The 14,240-nt window shown below is 44.6% G+C and overlaps 1 protein-coding gene across 1 annotated transcript in view; it reads right to left on the bottom strand.

Annotated features, from left to right (window-relative positions):
• Nucleotides 1-6,174, bottom strand: part of asic2 (acid-sensing (proton-gated) ion channel 2) — a gene marked incomplete at its 5' end in the record, with an annotated part of 387,423 nt that extends 381,249 nt beyond the window's left edge. Inside the window, one exon of the mRNA XM_080776171.1 lies at nt 5,602-6,174. Within this exon, the coding sequence (XP_080632297.1) occupies nt 5,602-6,174 (573 nt within the window). The remainder of the gene's footprint in view (nt 1-5,601) is intronic.
• Nucleotides 6,175-14,240: the final 8,066 nt, after the last annotated feature.

Raw genomic sequence — 14,240 nt, 5'->3', positions numbered from 1 at the left:
AACATAATTTCAGAGGACGAATGAGACAGATTTCATCCTAGATGTCCTTCTGATTGATTTTGACAGGCTGCGATTCTGCCATACATAGAATTGCTCCATTGTAGTGGACTGTGCCATCCACTTCAATTCCACTTCCACATTTTTTATAGTTATTGTTATAGTAATTCTCGACAATGATCTCTCCCTCTACAAATAGTGCTGTACGCTTGAGTGACTGCAGCTTCTTGCAGCAGTGAAGTGCTGCTTTAACTATCCTCTCATGGACGCAATGTTTTGGTGAGCAGGCCGGGCATATGGAGCATGGAGATGAAGGGTGTCAGATACATGTAAAAAGAGATGACAGACTAGTTTGTAATTTAGGATTTAAAATTCACTCGCGCTCCAGCGCCCCACAGGCGGATAATATGCCGCTCCACCAGAAACATCTCTAAATGCACAGTAGGAGCATTTATTCACTGATAAATAGCCCAAACTGTACACACTGCACTGCCGCGTTCACATCTATGCGTCACTGCTACAGTACATTCACAGCTACGCTTCTATCTGCATACTCTCTCCCTCACCATCACACATGCCTCCATCCCTGCACACCTTCTTGGACTACCATCATCCTCACCCAACATCACCCAACTCTATACCAAGCATTTCTCTTTGGGAGAGAGTTAAGACAAATGATGGTGTCCCAAGTCAACAGAGAAAGAGAGATGGAGGTTGTTGTTCTTTCACATCATCTAGCGTGCAACAAGAGAATGGCCATTTCAGATGTCTGGGTAGTAGTAGACACACACATTAGCTACTCCAGTATATATAACAGTGTGAGGGAGATAAGTGAGGATCAAATTCAATCGTTTTTTTTCCTTCCTTCCACAGAACATGACAGATATATTGAATTTCTTGACACGCGGCAACTATAGCTACAACCTGCTTCTCATCAAAATGAGCCGTCCTCCGAGCAGCGATGGCTCCAGAAAATTGTGACTGGGGGTGCTAATGGGGGGGCTGGCTATTTAGAGGGGGGGCTAATGCATCTTGGTTTACATAGAAGTCAGTCAATTGGGCTTGTTTTGAGGGGGGGGGCTTAGGGGGGCTAAGCCTTGGTCTCTGCGCAGGGAAGCGCAGGTGTTGCTCATTGTCTACAATTACTAAAGGAGACGTGTATGTTTTATTTTGCTTATGAGCCATTTCACGAAAGTTCGATCAGTGAATACTTTTCCAACTCAAACACTAATAAAACGTCAAATGAAACTGGATTTCAGTTAACTACTGTATCTCTCTCTCCGGAGGAGGGGAGGCTCCACTCGTCTGCAACAATAGAAACGCATCAACTCGTACAGTAAATTCACTGTACATTGTACAGCTACAATCACACATTGAGCCGTTTTGGGCTCAATCTCATATTACCCGGACTTAACTCAAAGGTCCTGCCAGCATAAACTTCCACAATACTCATACTGTGCATGTGTGGAAGTGACAACAGACAATAGTGTCACAGCCTCACAGTTAGAAGGTCCTGGGCTTGATTCCCGCTGGGGTCGCTGTGGGGCGTGTTCTCTACTCTACTGGGGTTTGCAAAAGGGCCTTTCTGTGTGGAGTTTGCACGTTCCTTCCATGCGATACGTCCAAGTAAGGAAACGCCCCCCTCCCTGTCAACCGCAACAAATCAGAAATCCCTCTCATCGGCCCTAACTCTCTCACCAGCTCCACCCAGAACTTCACCCTCAACATCGACGGCTCCACTGTTACAACCTCCCCCCCACATCCGTAACCTTGGTGTCACATTTGACTCCACCCTCTCATTCCTCCCCCACATAAACCAGATCACCAGAACCGCCTTCTTCCACCTCAGGAATATCGCCCGCCTCCGGCCCCCTCTGTCTTCCCCTGCTGCCGAAACCCTCATCCACGCATTCATCACATCCCGGATTGACTACTGCAACAGTATACTCAATGGCACCACCTCCAAAGTCCTCAACAAACTACAACACGTGCAAAACTCCGCTGCCCGCCTGCTCACCAGTACACGCTCCAGAAACCACATTACACCCGTCCTCCACGACCTACACTGGCTTCCCGCAAAACAAAGAATTCACTACAAAATCCTGCTCACCACCTACAAAGCTCTCAATAACCTGGCTCCCCCCTACCTCTCCGATCTTCTCGAACCATATGATCCCCCCCCCCCCGCTCCCTCAGGTCCAGTGAAGCCAACCTCCTGAAGGTCCACAAGGCCAAGTACCGCATCTGGGGGGACAGGGCCTTCTATATTTCGCCCCCCCAAACTCTGGAATGAACTCCCTAACCATCTCAGAGTTGCTCCCTCTCTCCTCTCTTTCAAAACCTCACTCAAGTCAAAACCCACCTCTTCAGGATAGCTTTCCCCAGCTGAGGTCTCGTTTATCCTTTTACCCCTGTACTGTTGTTGTATCTGTTATGTTTTGCTTTGTTTTTTTTTTCTTAATAAAGTCTGTTCCTAGTGTTCCCATGTAAAGCGCTTTGGGTATTTAGAAAAGCGCTATATAAATTTGAGCTATTATTATTATTAAGTGAAAAGTGACGCCTCATGAATAGAAGGAAGCATGAGGTCAGTCCGTGCTCTTCCCAGGTTGGCAGAGAAAGTGTCGCGCTCAGGATTACATTAGATAATTGGCTCTGGATGATAAAACGGGTTGCAAAATTGTGGGATAAAACATTTGAAAAAAGAAAAGTGTCTGTGAGACAGACAGACAGACAGACAGACGAGAAGTCAGCAAAGCAACAGGCAGACGGCAAAAAGAAGGGAGCCTGCTTGTAGCTGCTGTTGACATGATTATCTGACTCACACTGTGGGTCAAAGGCAGGTCACACGGCATACAAGGGGTCAGTGAGGGGAGTCAATTAGAGAGTCACAACACAGGAGTGTAGCCTCTCGATGCACTTTACAGAGAGCAACTGGGCGAACGCAAAAATGATTAGATCTGACAGAGAACACCAAAGTGAGCGCTCAGGTGTGAGTTTATGTATGGCTGAGTGTATGGGTTGCCCAAGGGGGGGGGGGGCATCCACTTCAATTGCCGTTAAGAAATTAGTCTGTTAAACTTAACAGTTAATAACCAAACGTAATTAATCTAAAATGATGCGGTTCTATCATTGGGTGGTTTTCTGTGAATGTAATGCTGTCTGCGCGCGCGTGTGTGGCCGAGGAACGCACATACAAATATGCCATTGCCTGGCCCTGTATCGTCAATGGTCAAATATTTGATTAATGAATATAATGTGCTTTTTGTATTATTTCTTTGTATCAGAAATATGTAGATTTGTACTGTATGTTAGACACTGACGGAAATTAAGATTCTCCGATTCTTTACGAAAACGCTGCTTATCAACTAACCGGTTAATCGATCGATAAGCTTATCAAAACTTATCAGATAATTCACATCCCTAAATCCAAGCGTTTTCAGGCAGTTAAGGCCGTCTCAAGATGAAACATGAAGATATCAACCCATCTGGATTAGAAACACTAAAGGCAAAGATGCTTTTTAATGCATTAGATAAGGAGTTCTCAGCCTTCTGGTTGAGAGTCATACTAGTGTAGTGCATCCCCGTTTTGGGGCAAAACTTTCTAAGGATTTTCAAAAATGTAAAAAAAAATAGGAGATCTACAGTCTCACAGTGCATCACAATGATAATATCATATGGAAATAGCCAATCTACAAACGCACAACACATATGTGTTGTGAGTTTATATATGGCCATTTCTGCAATTCTGTGTACAAGTAGCCTAATACAGGGCTTAAGTGGTTAATTTCCTTAAACCAAACAGCTCAATAAAGCAGATCAGATCTCTGCAGTATTTACTATTTACAGTATATATATGCAGCATGCTTGTGATCATCAGAACCCTTAACACCTGACGGTCATGGCTGCAAAACTGTGCTTTGCTCTATAGCTGCAATCCATGGACAACCTTTTGCAGCAGCCTATGGTAGATTACTAGCTATGTATTGGCATACCCTTGCTGATGATGTGTCCAAGTCTGTGCATCAGTAGATGTATTGTTAACTGCTTGGATATTAGTCTCGTCCCTCTCAGCACTTGATTTCCGCAATGTCCTATGTCCCATATTTACATACATATTTACATCTGGCTGGCCGTGAAGTACTCCCACAGTTGAGAGGGGCCAGACGTACTGTAACCTGCCTGCGGTAGTATTGGCATACTGTATGTAATTGCATGTATCAGTACTGGCCTGGGCACGTGCTCCTGCTCTCCCTCTGTCTATAGGTTTGTCATACGATACAGTGACTTTGCTTGCATCTTTCATAATTCTTCTTTTTTGGAGGAGCATATTATTGATCACTTGCCAAGATTAGCAGCAGAGTAAATACAGCAGACGTGTTACAAATCTAATATAACACCACAATACTGAAACAATGAGGAAAAATTGCAAATGAAATCCACACTGATAAATACCTCCCCAAATGAGTTTCCTTGACATTCTGGCGTATATGCCTTCTTCAGAACAGAATAAATGAATTAGGTACACTTCTTCTCAGGCAACGTACAGCATCAGCACATGATGGCTGGTGGCAATTTCACACTATTCAAACTAAAGCTACGGCTGGTGTTTTATCTCCACTCACCAGTTAGCAAGTATAGCCAAGGATCATTTGCAGATCCTGATCAGTTTATATAAAATGTGGGCTGGTGATTGTTACGTTATAATCATGAGCCCATGTCTGTGTACTTGAACGTGAGACACAGTGTACTTGATATGTATGTATGTATGTATTGTGTACTGCCTGATCTGTATAGCATACTTTATAGTTAGGCTATGAGAGACATCTCAGACAGCAAGGTCAGCCTTGCTGCAGTATAGGCACGATTTATGTCTCATCTTGTTGTCATGTCATTATGATCCAGCACTATATATGTTCCCGTTTGTGTAATAAACTTTGTGAACCTTTAGCGTGATACTGTCTCGTTATTGTTCTCCCGGGCCCCGCCGCCGCAGTCGCCGCACCGAAGGAATACTTAAACCGGATTGTCACATGCACCAGCCAGCCTGAACACACGCTACCTGTCTGTCAAACCAGACGAGGGTCCAGTACTTAAGAGTTTACAACAGTGATAATAAAAGTTGCTGGTGAATCTTGTAATCTGTCCTATAGACCGTTTCCTTGGTTAGAACCATAATACATCATGTCAGAGGTGTGTTCAATGTACTGTAGACCTGTTGCAGAAAGTATAATAAAATGTATTTATAGGGTTGACAACGAGTAAACAAGTCTGCTTAAGGCACAGAGACATATTATACAAGCTGTGCACATGGGTCCAAGTCTCCCAAAGGAAACACAGCAGGGAACTCTCACAGCACAACAGCGTAGGAGGGGAAAAGCAAATCCATCAGCACACTCCAAATTATGTAACCAGCGGAAAACACACAGAGGAATAAGGACAAGAACCCAGACAGACAACCGTGGCTTATAGCCTTATGCCGCCAGAAATAAATCAATCCAGCAAACGCAATCACACAGCGAAGAATAATGAGGCTCTCTCTCTCTCTTTTGAATTTGGAGGCTCTGCAACGAAATGTTAAGCGAGGTGAGCGATAAGTGTACTCACGGTTGTGAAGTCGCTGTGGCTACACTCCTGGCCTTGATAACGACAGTACAGCATCATGTCCTTCAGGTCGTGTCCGACCCGCTCGATGAACTCCTTCATGCTGAAGGCCTTGGGCTTGTAGGCGGTGAAGTTGGCCTTGTCCTGGAGGAAGGCCAGCACGTCGGGCTCGGCCAGGTGAGGCTGGGGGATGGCCAGGTGGACGTCGAGCAGGGCCAGCAGCTCTCCGGCGTGGTACAGGTCGTTGCGCGTCAGCTGGCTGAAGCGATACGCGTTGAGGTTGCAGACGGTGACGACGGGGAACACGAGGCTGCCCGACACCACCGCGTCCATGCTGGTCACGTGGGGGTAGGACAGGAAGTAGGCCAGGCACTCGGCGCTCTCCAGGGCCAACAGTCCCAGGCAGGTCAACAGAGCGGCCGCCCAGAGCAGCCGCCGGGCAGTGGGCTGACCGTAAGGGAAGATGAAGCGCAGGCCGTGGAGCGTGCTGGTGTGAGCGAAGGCCTGCCAGGAGGTGGGCTGCAGACTGGAGGTCTCGTGGCTCCCCTCACTGCCACAGCTCTCCTTCAGGTCCATCATCATCAGCCCTCCAGCCCCTGGACCAGGGAGCCTCCGTATTCACACCTGCATAGAGAGAGAGACGGATGAAAGACGGATGTCAACGAATGCCCTACATACATACAGCATATGCAACAGAGATGCCCAGCATGCCTGGCTGTATGGATAAACTTTCACACCAAGTAGAGCGAGCAGGAGAGAAAGAGAGAGACAGTAAAACAGAGGGGCAATGTGAGAGATAGGGAACAGACAGATTGAGACACGGAAACACACTGACACCTGTAGTGAATGACAACCAATACCCTGCAGGTCCATTTGGTTCCATTTGTACACTCTTCCGCGTTAAGATTATTTTAGGATGTTATCATTTTACTGTGTGTTATACCACTTCCAGTTAACCGAGATAATTATAAAACGAAACAGCAATGCCAGGAGAGATATGCTCCCTCATGGCATCCCTCTCCTCCAGTCCCCACCCCCCCCACTTTCTCAATCCCTCCCTTCAGTGAAGAGTCACGGTGGATGCCAGCGTGACTGTGGCTTCCAACTACATGCCCTGCTTGCCCCAACACACACAGTCTCACACACACAGTCACACAGACACACACACGTCATCTGTCCCTCCTGTTGCCCCCCAAACCCTTGCTGTGTTTGTTTTCGTTGACAAAATCCCAGAGGTATAGTTAGGTCCAATGTGACACAGGAAGCAAACGAGTCACTCAAGCCAATCAAAGCTGTCTCTGTTTATATCAATGTCCCTGCTTTGCACTCAGTCACAGTCAAAAGCACAACTCATAGACACACACACACACACACACACACACACACACACACACGCTTGGTCGCATGCACGCACTTCCAGATTTCAGGATCTCCCTGCCCAGTTACTGACAAGCCTAAGCACCTCTCGTTCAGCGTAGCGAGATGACATCCAGCCAGTGCGAGGTCTGAGAGAGAGAGAGAGTGTGTGTATGTGTGTGAACGAGCGTGAGAGAAAGAGAGAGAGGCGGGGTGGAAGAGAGAGCGAGAGGTTGGGAGGGCGGGCGAGCAAGCGAGCCGCAGATGATCAGAGCCGCCGGTTAGCTGTGCATGCCAGTTCAAACTCCTCCTGTTTTCTTCTGGGCACATACATCCTCTTAACCTCCTCTTCCCAGCTCATCTGTGGCAGCAGTGAACTACAGTGAATGCGAGGGATGGGAGGCACACATGCGCTTACGCAGAGAGAGAGAGAAGAGAGAGAGCGAGAGAGAGAGAGAGCGAGAGTGAGTGAGAGCGCGAGAGAGAGAGAGAGAGAGAGAGAGAGAGAGAGAGAGAGAGAGAGAGCGCAAAAGGGAATGGGTTGGAGAGAGACAGAGATAGTCACGGGAGGGGGGCTGGGGGGGGACAGACATCACACAGAAACGCTCTCCGTGCTAGCTTTCTCCACAGTAAAAACTCTTATTGAATCTGTTTCTCTTTCCTCTGTTCACTCTCATTTGTCTTTCAGCCCGCCCGTTTCTTTTCTTTCCCCTAATTCACCCACAAGCAGAGTGATGGATAGAAGCGAGATGGAGATTGTGGAAGAGATGGAAGAAGAGGGAAAGGTGTGGGGATGGGGTGGGGGTTGTCATATGCAAGGAGACATAGGGGGGTTAGTAGGGAAATAGGGAATTAGCAGAGCAAGAGAGAGAAAAATAACGAGCGTGAGAGTCTTGTCTCCGTGCCAGGTTGTGATGATAAACGTTGTGCCCTGTGGATTTGGTTTGCATGGTGGTACACAGAGAAAAATGATGCAGAGCCATAATGTCACATGAGGTTTATGACAAAATGTCATGGAATTATATGAAAGCTGTGTGTGTGTGTGTGTATTAGTTTTTTACATTTGCAAACAGCAGCGTGTATCAGCGGAGAGTTCATTAGCCACTTAAATCTCTGCATCCGTATTGAAAATATAGATCGACAAGCTTCACGTTGTGACGTGGTGTGAACTAGTCGATCGGCTATTTTGTAGCGAAAGCTTCCCCCACAATAACAGAAATCACACTAACCACCTGGGGTTTAAGTGGTTACGAGATGAGAGCATGCAGGTGAAGATGAGATATGGAGTGAGAACTGAGAATAGTGTGAGGGTGCCATGAGAAGATAAAAGGATCAACACAGTAGAAAATGGGGTCATCCTAGATAAGTCAAATATTGATAACCAGCTCAGAGCTTGTTAACACAGAGATCAAATGAAACCAAGTATAGCACGTATAACACCGTTGTCGTGCATCACATGCAGCACTTTTGTAGCATATAGAGTTGAATTGTTTTCTTTGTAGATTAAAATGGTATGTCATTTTTATAAGCAACACTGATGAATATCCAGTAGAACCTTGTCTACAAGGCAGACAAATATTCTCTCACTTATGACTGCAATAATAACCACCACCACTGCTTTTAAATAGCTTTATATTCTACTAATCAGTGCTAGTATAGAGTAAAAATGTCAAATATTTCCGGTATAGTTTGTGGACTGTGTAGCCTGCAAGATTTGCCTAAGCCTTGAATCAAGCCAATGTGATGGCTGTCTGTAGAGACTACCAGACTACCAAACTACCAGAAATAATGTATTCATCAATATGAGGCTTCAAATCATTGGCATATTCTTACCCTGATGTTCGCGAGACCCGAAACCCCGATGACCTTGGGATACATCACTGAGGATACGTCCCATGCGTTGCATCCATGCGATGTATTTCCGTTCTTGGATCCTGTTGAAAACACATATTTGAATAAAATAAATTTCTAATACCGGTTACCATCCTTTCCCTTGCCACAGACACACACACAATGATATTTCACTTTCAAAACACATTTTAACATCTACTCTGACTTTTGTGAGCACCACACTGGCACACAGACAGTTTTTAAGTTGCTTGATTCAGTATTTAGAGCTTTGATATCGGACACTTACACCTCCTATACAAACCCATTGTAACTCCAGCTCAAACTTCATTTTAACCATGGTAGATTCATTAAAAACAGGGACCGGTGTTTCAGATGGAGTTAGAATGGGTTTGTATAGGAGGGGGGGGGGGGGGGGGGGGGGGGGGGGGCATGTCTTAAACGTTATGTCAGATATCTAAATACTGAATCAAGCAACTTAAAAACTGTCTGAGGTGAAAATAAAAGTTCAGAGTAGACTTTTAAAATGACCCCAAACATGTTTGAAACTGAAATAACACTTTAAGTAAGGCACTTTATACATTAAATATGCACCCAACAGAAATACTTTAAAACATGCCTGCAGGCTGCACTTAACTCAAACTAGCAATTTACCACTAAACTAAACAACTCTTGATGAAGTCTGAGACTTACACACCATCTTTCTCCGTTTCTCTCTTACAGAATTAAACTATATGCCGTGTTCCTCCCCTATGAATGCTGTGACAGCTGCAGGTTTTATTGGCTTCCCAACAACTCAATTAAGCAAATCTCCACTTCCCTAAAGGCATTTCAGGGATTAGGAGTCTCCAGGGTTAAAGATAAGCCTTCATTGTTTGCTCGACAAACATCATTCATCTTGAATAGATTAAATTAAACACAATAAACTTCTTAGATTCTCTAAATAATAAAATCTAAGAGGATCCCTTATTGGCCTTCCTTTATTTTAACTTGGCTTCTAGTTGTCTCAAGGCTGTAAAATGAGTAACTTCATTCTTATTTTTAGTTTACAATCAACAACAACAAATTATCTTGATTTGAAATAGACTTCATATTGAACAGTCAGGATAAACTACTGAGAATGAAATTTAAGCTTGCTCAATGACATGATGTACTTAATATTATACAGGCTATCGTATTCTGGCTTGTTGGATGATCTTTTTATCTTTTATTTTCTTCTATCCCAGATAGTGTTGTAGTCGAGACCACCTAAAGCGAGACCAAGACAAGACCAAGACCTAGGAGGGTCGAGACCAAGACCAAGACCAATAGCGATGCGAGCCTATGGGGCCGAGACCAAGACCAAGACCAAGACCTGGAGGGTCGAGACCGAGACCAAGACCAAGACCGCTGCTTGCCTAGGGGGCCGAGACCAAGACCAAGACCAAGACCTGGAGGGTCGAGACCGAGACCAAGACCAATAGCGATGCGAGCCTATGGGGCCGAGACCAAGACCAAGACCAAGACCTGGAGGGTCGAGACCAAGACCAAGACCAAGACCGATGCGAGCCTAGGGGGCAGAGACCAAGACCTAGGAGGGTCGAGACCGAGACTGCCGCGAGGCGAGACCGAGTCAAGACCAAGACTATTTTTCCCTCTTCCTGACGTCTCAGAGTATGATTTTCCACAAAACTTGCACTTTGCACTGTGCTTTTTCCCCCCATTATCCTTGAAAATGTAATTTTTGTGTTCCACAAAGCCAAACCTTATAACAGCTGAATTAGCCGACATCTTATTGACCAGTACATTTGTTGTTCCCCCAAATTAAACCATGTGCATTGCGCATGCACTGAATTAACCTGTGAACTGTGACCTCACCTGTCACACTGTCCGTCACTGTCAGTTTGACAGTTTCCGACCAAAACCTTTCAGATTAATGGCTATGGGCTATGGCTCACCTTCAAATTAAAACAATAGTTTATTAGTTGGTTTTGGTTGCTGCTGTTTGAGCCTTTTAGTAAATAAATCGGTAGTGAACCAACAATGTCAATGAGGCATGCATGCACGTTATACAACAAAGGATTGTTTTTATGATCGTTTTTATTATAGCCTGACAAGACATGATCACATAAGGTGGACGATGGATGGATTTTAGTTTACTTTAGGTATAGATGTAACGTCAGGTAGGTGGTGGTTCTTTACTCTTCTCATGATGAAACTAAACCGAGGCGATGCTTCATAGTTCATACATATGTCGCGGTCGCGCTGCACGGCTGCAGTGCAACGCGTTGTGATAGTTGTAGATTGGCTATTTTCAGATCAGTATTCAGATCACCGCTCAACCTCGTTTATTAAAACGACTACAGGCTACAAGTTACAACTTACAACACAAAAAGAAAGCTTGCAGTCTTGCACTGTTGGTAGAATATATTGAAATGAAAATGCCAGGCTGTATGCCGGGCGCTGCATGCGTATTGCCGTCAATGCCGTGCGTAACTCTCCGCCTCCCGGCCGACACTTTTTTTATTTAAGCCCATTGCCTGAGGCTGATATAATTTCATGATAGAATGATCATAATAACATCAACATGTGCTCTTCTTTGGACCTGTATGAACGTCATGCAGCGCTGTTCTCCTTAACAGCTGTCTTTAATTCATTAATGTGAATGGGCTCCTCTCACGCTCTCAGTCCTTGCGATCGGGTTGATATAATAGAACGTTTTGCATCTCGTCTCGAGTGGTCTCGGTGGGGGAAGAGACCCGAGACAATAAGTCCGAGACCAAGACAAGACCAAGACAAATGAGGCGCGAGACCGAGACGAGACCACAAGACAAAAAAGGCGAGAAGCGCGAGACCGAGACAAGACCAAGACAAATGAGAGGCGAGACCGAGACGAGACCACAAGACAAAAAAAGGCGAGAAGCGCGAGACCGAGACAAGACCAAGACAAATGAGGCGCGAGACCGAGACGAGACCACAAGACAAAAAAAGGCGAGAAGCGCGAGACCGAGACAAGACCGAGACCACGAAAATTTGGTCTCGAGACCGGTCTCGAGACGAGACCAGGTGGTCTCGACTACAACACTAATCCCAGATGAATAAAAGTGTCTGCAGACTCTGCACCAACTAACTACCATGTCCCGTTCCCTTGATATGTACTTAATGGTAATTCCATTTCTGACTTTGATCTACAATAATACTCAGTGGCCCAAATCACAGTGATTTAATTGAGCCTTTATATAGTAAGGCCAGAGTCAGATTGCATAAAAATTACTTTAGTGCATGGCTATAAGCTTTCACTCCAGAGTCCTGAACATTATGAATTGTAATGCCACACCATGTCATCATTCCGCAGCTGACCACCACAAGCCATTGAGATCTACTTTGGGGAAGACAGATATACACAAGCAACCTGCCATTACTTATTGAACAAACTGGTTCATTATTAGCTTAAAGCTTACCATACTACCTGCTGCTGTCATCTCCACATCTTGCTTAAGTTATACTCCGTGACACAACGGTGCGAGTATAGATTTTGTTTTCTCGTCCCTTCTGATGCACGAAAGGAAATATATATTTATTGTATAGCCAATTAAGATATTGTGTGCCGTGGTCGTGTTCTTTGTAACGACTTGCAATATAAATCTCAAAAGCTAACTTTATTTTCCATCAAGGGTCTCTAAAACCAAATATGCTAAACCACAAATGAAACGCAAGTGCATATGTTTGTTTTTCTTTAGCTACACTTTCAGGCCAGCTTAACAGATCCAACCAGGAAATACAAACTCTCGGTAGAGGGAAAATACTAAATAGCCAGGCAATTTTAAGTTGTAGGACAAATTATGAGAAACAACTGCAGAATTTAGGAGCTATCTCTTAAGTGTATGACCGCACATACAGAAATTAAATTCCGTTTCAAGTGTTTCAATATGCCGTTCTAACTTGCTTGTAGAAATCTCCGAGATCTAATTCAACTCAAAGCTACCAGGAAGTAGCAGAGAGGATGTCAACTGCTGCTCTCTGCTGGCGGAATACAATTACTAGACAATTAAAACGGTGTGCTCATAAAACAGAAACAAAACCAATGGACAGTAACAATTTAACAAACATTAAGAGTTCAAACATATTGCTATTTAATCTTCAAATGTCTCTGACTGGCATCTTGGGATTGGTAAATCTAAAACACCTGACACGCTCTTGTCTTGACTTGATGCATGGTAGTCCTGCCGTTTCCACATGATGTCATTTCATTTTGATCTGATTTCATCCAAATCTGATACACTTGTAAACTCAACACTCCACTGCATGGACTTGTATGGACAACAGTTTCCACTGGAAAATCACAACCAAAGGCTTTAAGTGACATGATTTCGACAGGCCTTGTTGGAAGAAAAAGGTATAGTAGCCAGCCAGATAGAACCCTGTCTGCATGGCTACCCCAGCAAAATGCTTGGCTTGAGTGAACTGACGTGATATGACAATTCCGTGGTTTCTGCTGCAGGGACAGAGGACTGGACAAAGTGTACAATAATTTATGTAATGTAGAGATACATGAATAGAACATGCCAACAGCCCTAGGGACAGGTGCATTAATTACGGCATGCCGGGCCCATTTGTTTTTTGTTATTTTCGGCGAGAATTAAAACACCGACATACTATGAAGTATATGACTACTAGGCTATAAACCATGAGGCTTTAATGTGTTTATCAACACTTGTACTAATTGTCAAACTGAACTGAAGACGACCTACCTGGCCTAGAAGAGGCTCTACTCGGTAGATAAAGACAACTTCTCAGCTCTCTCCTCTCACTTGCTCGCTCCATATTGGCTTTTTTTTACACGACACGACACAGCTGTTGCAGGTGTCTGCAGTCAGAGCGCATAGTTGAATCAATAGACACACACTAGTACTGTACAAGTTATGATATAAATGTTTCTCAGAATTTTCAGATGAAAAACAGGGTGGTGCCCAATGTACCCGTCCCATATTACCGCTACAGTAAATATTTACCAGTACGGTACCAGTGAATAAATGATGTAAATTAGGCATAGCCTAGTCAGCGCCATTTTGCATGTGCCATTCTGGCATGAATGCTAATTATCTGATGCCATTGCCAAGACAAACTGTTTAAATAATAAATATCAAATACCTACCTCATGGTACCTCAGTGAAAGTGAAAGAAAATATAAATGCATTCTACTCAGAGCCGGCCCATGCTTCATACTTGAAGTGTAGAACTTAGAAGCGGGAATAGTTGTGACGTGGTCACTGTGACATCACACAGAAAAATATCCATTCCAAACTTTTGGCCCGGCCATAACCTGACTCCGCCAGATGGGGCAGCAGAGAGTACACAGTACAGTAGATAAAGATTCTCAAACGTATTCAAAGTAGGGCCTACCCGTTTGATAATTCATCATTGGACCGCACACAGTTTTCCCCCCATTTCATAGAATC

This window comes from Protomyctophum bolini, assembly GCF_963924005.1.
Source record: "Protomyctophum bolini genome assembly, chromosome: 11".
NCBI lineage: Eukaryota > Metazoa > Chordata > Actinopteri > Myctophiformes > Myctophidae > Protomyctophum > Protomyctophum bolini.
This window is presented reverse-complemented; position numbering and strand designations above follow the sequence as displayed.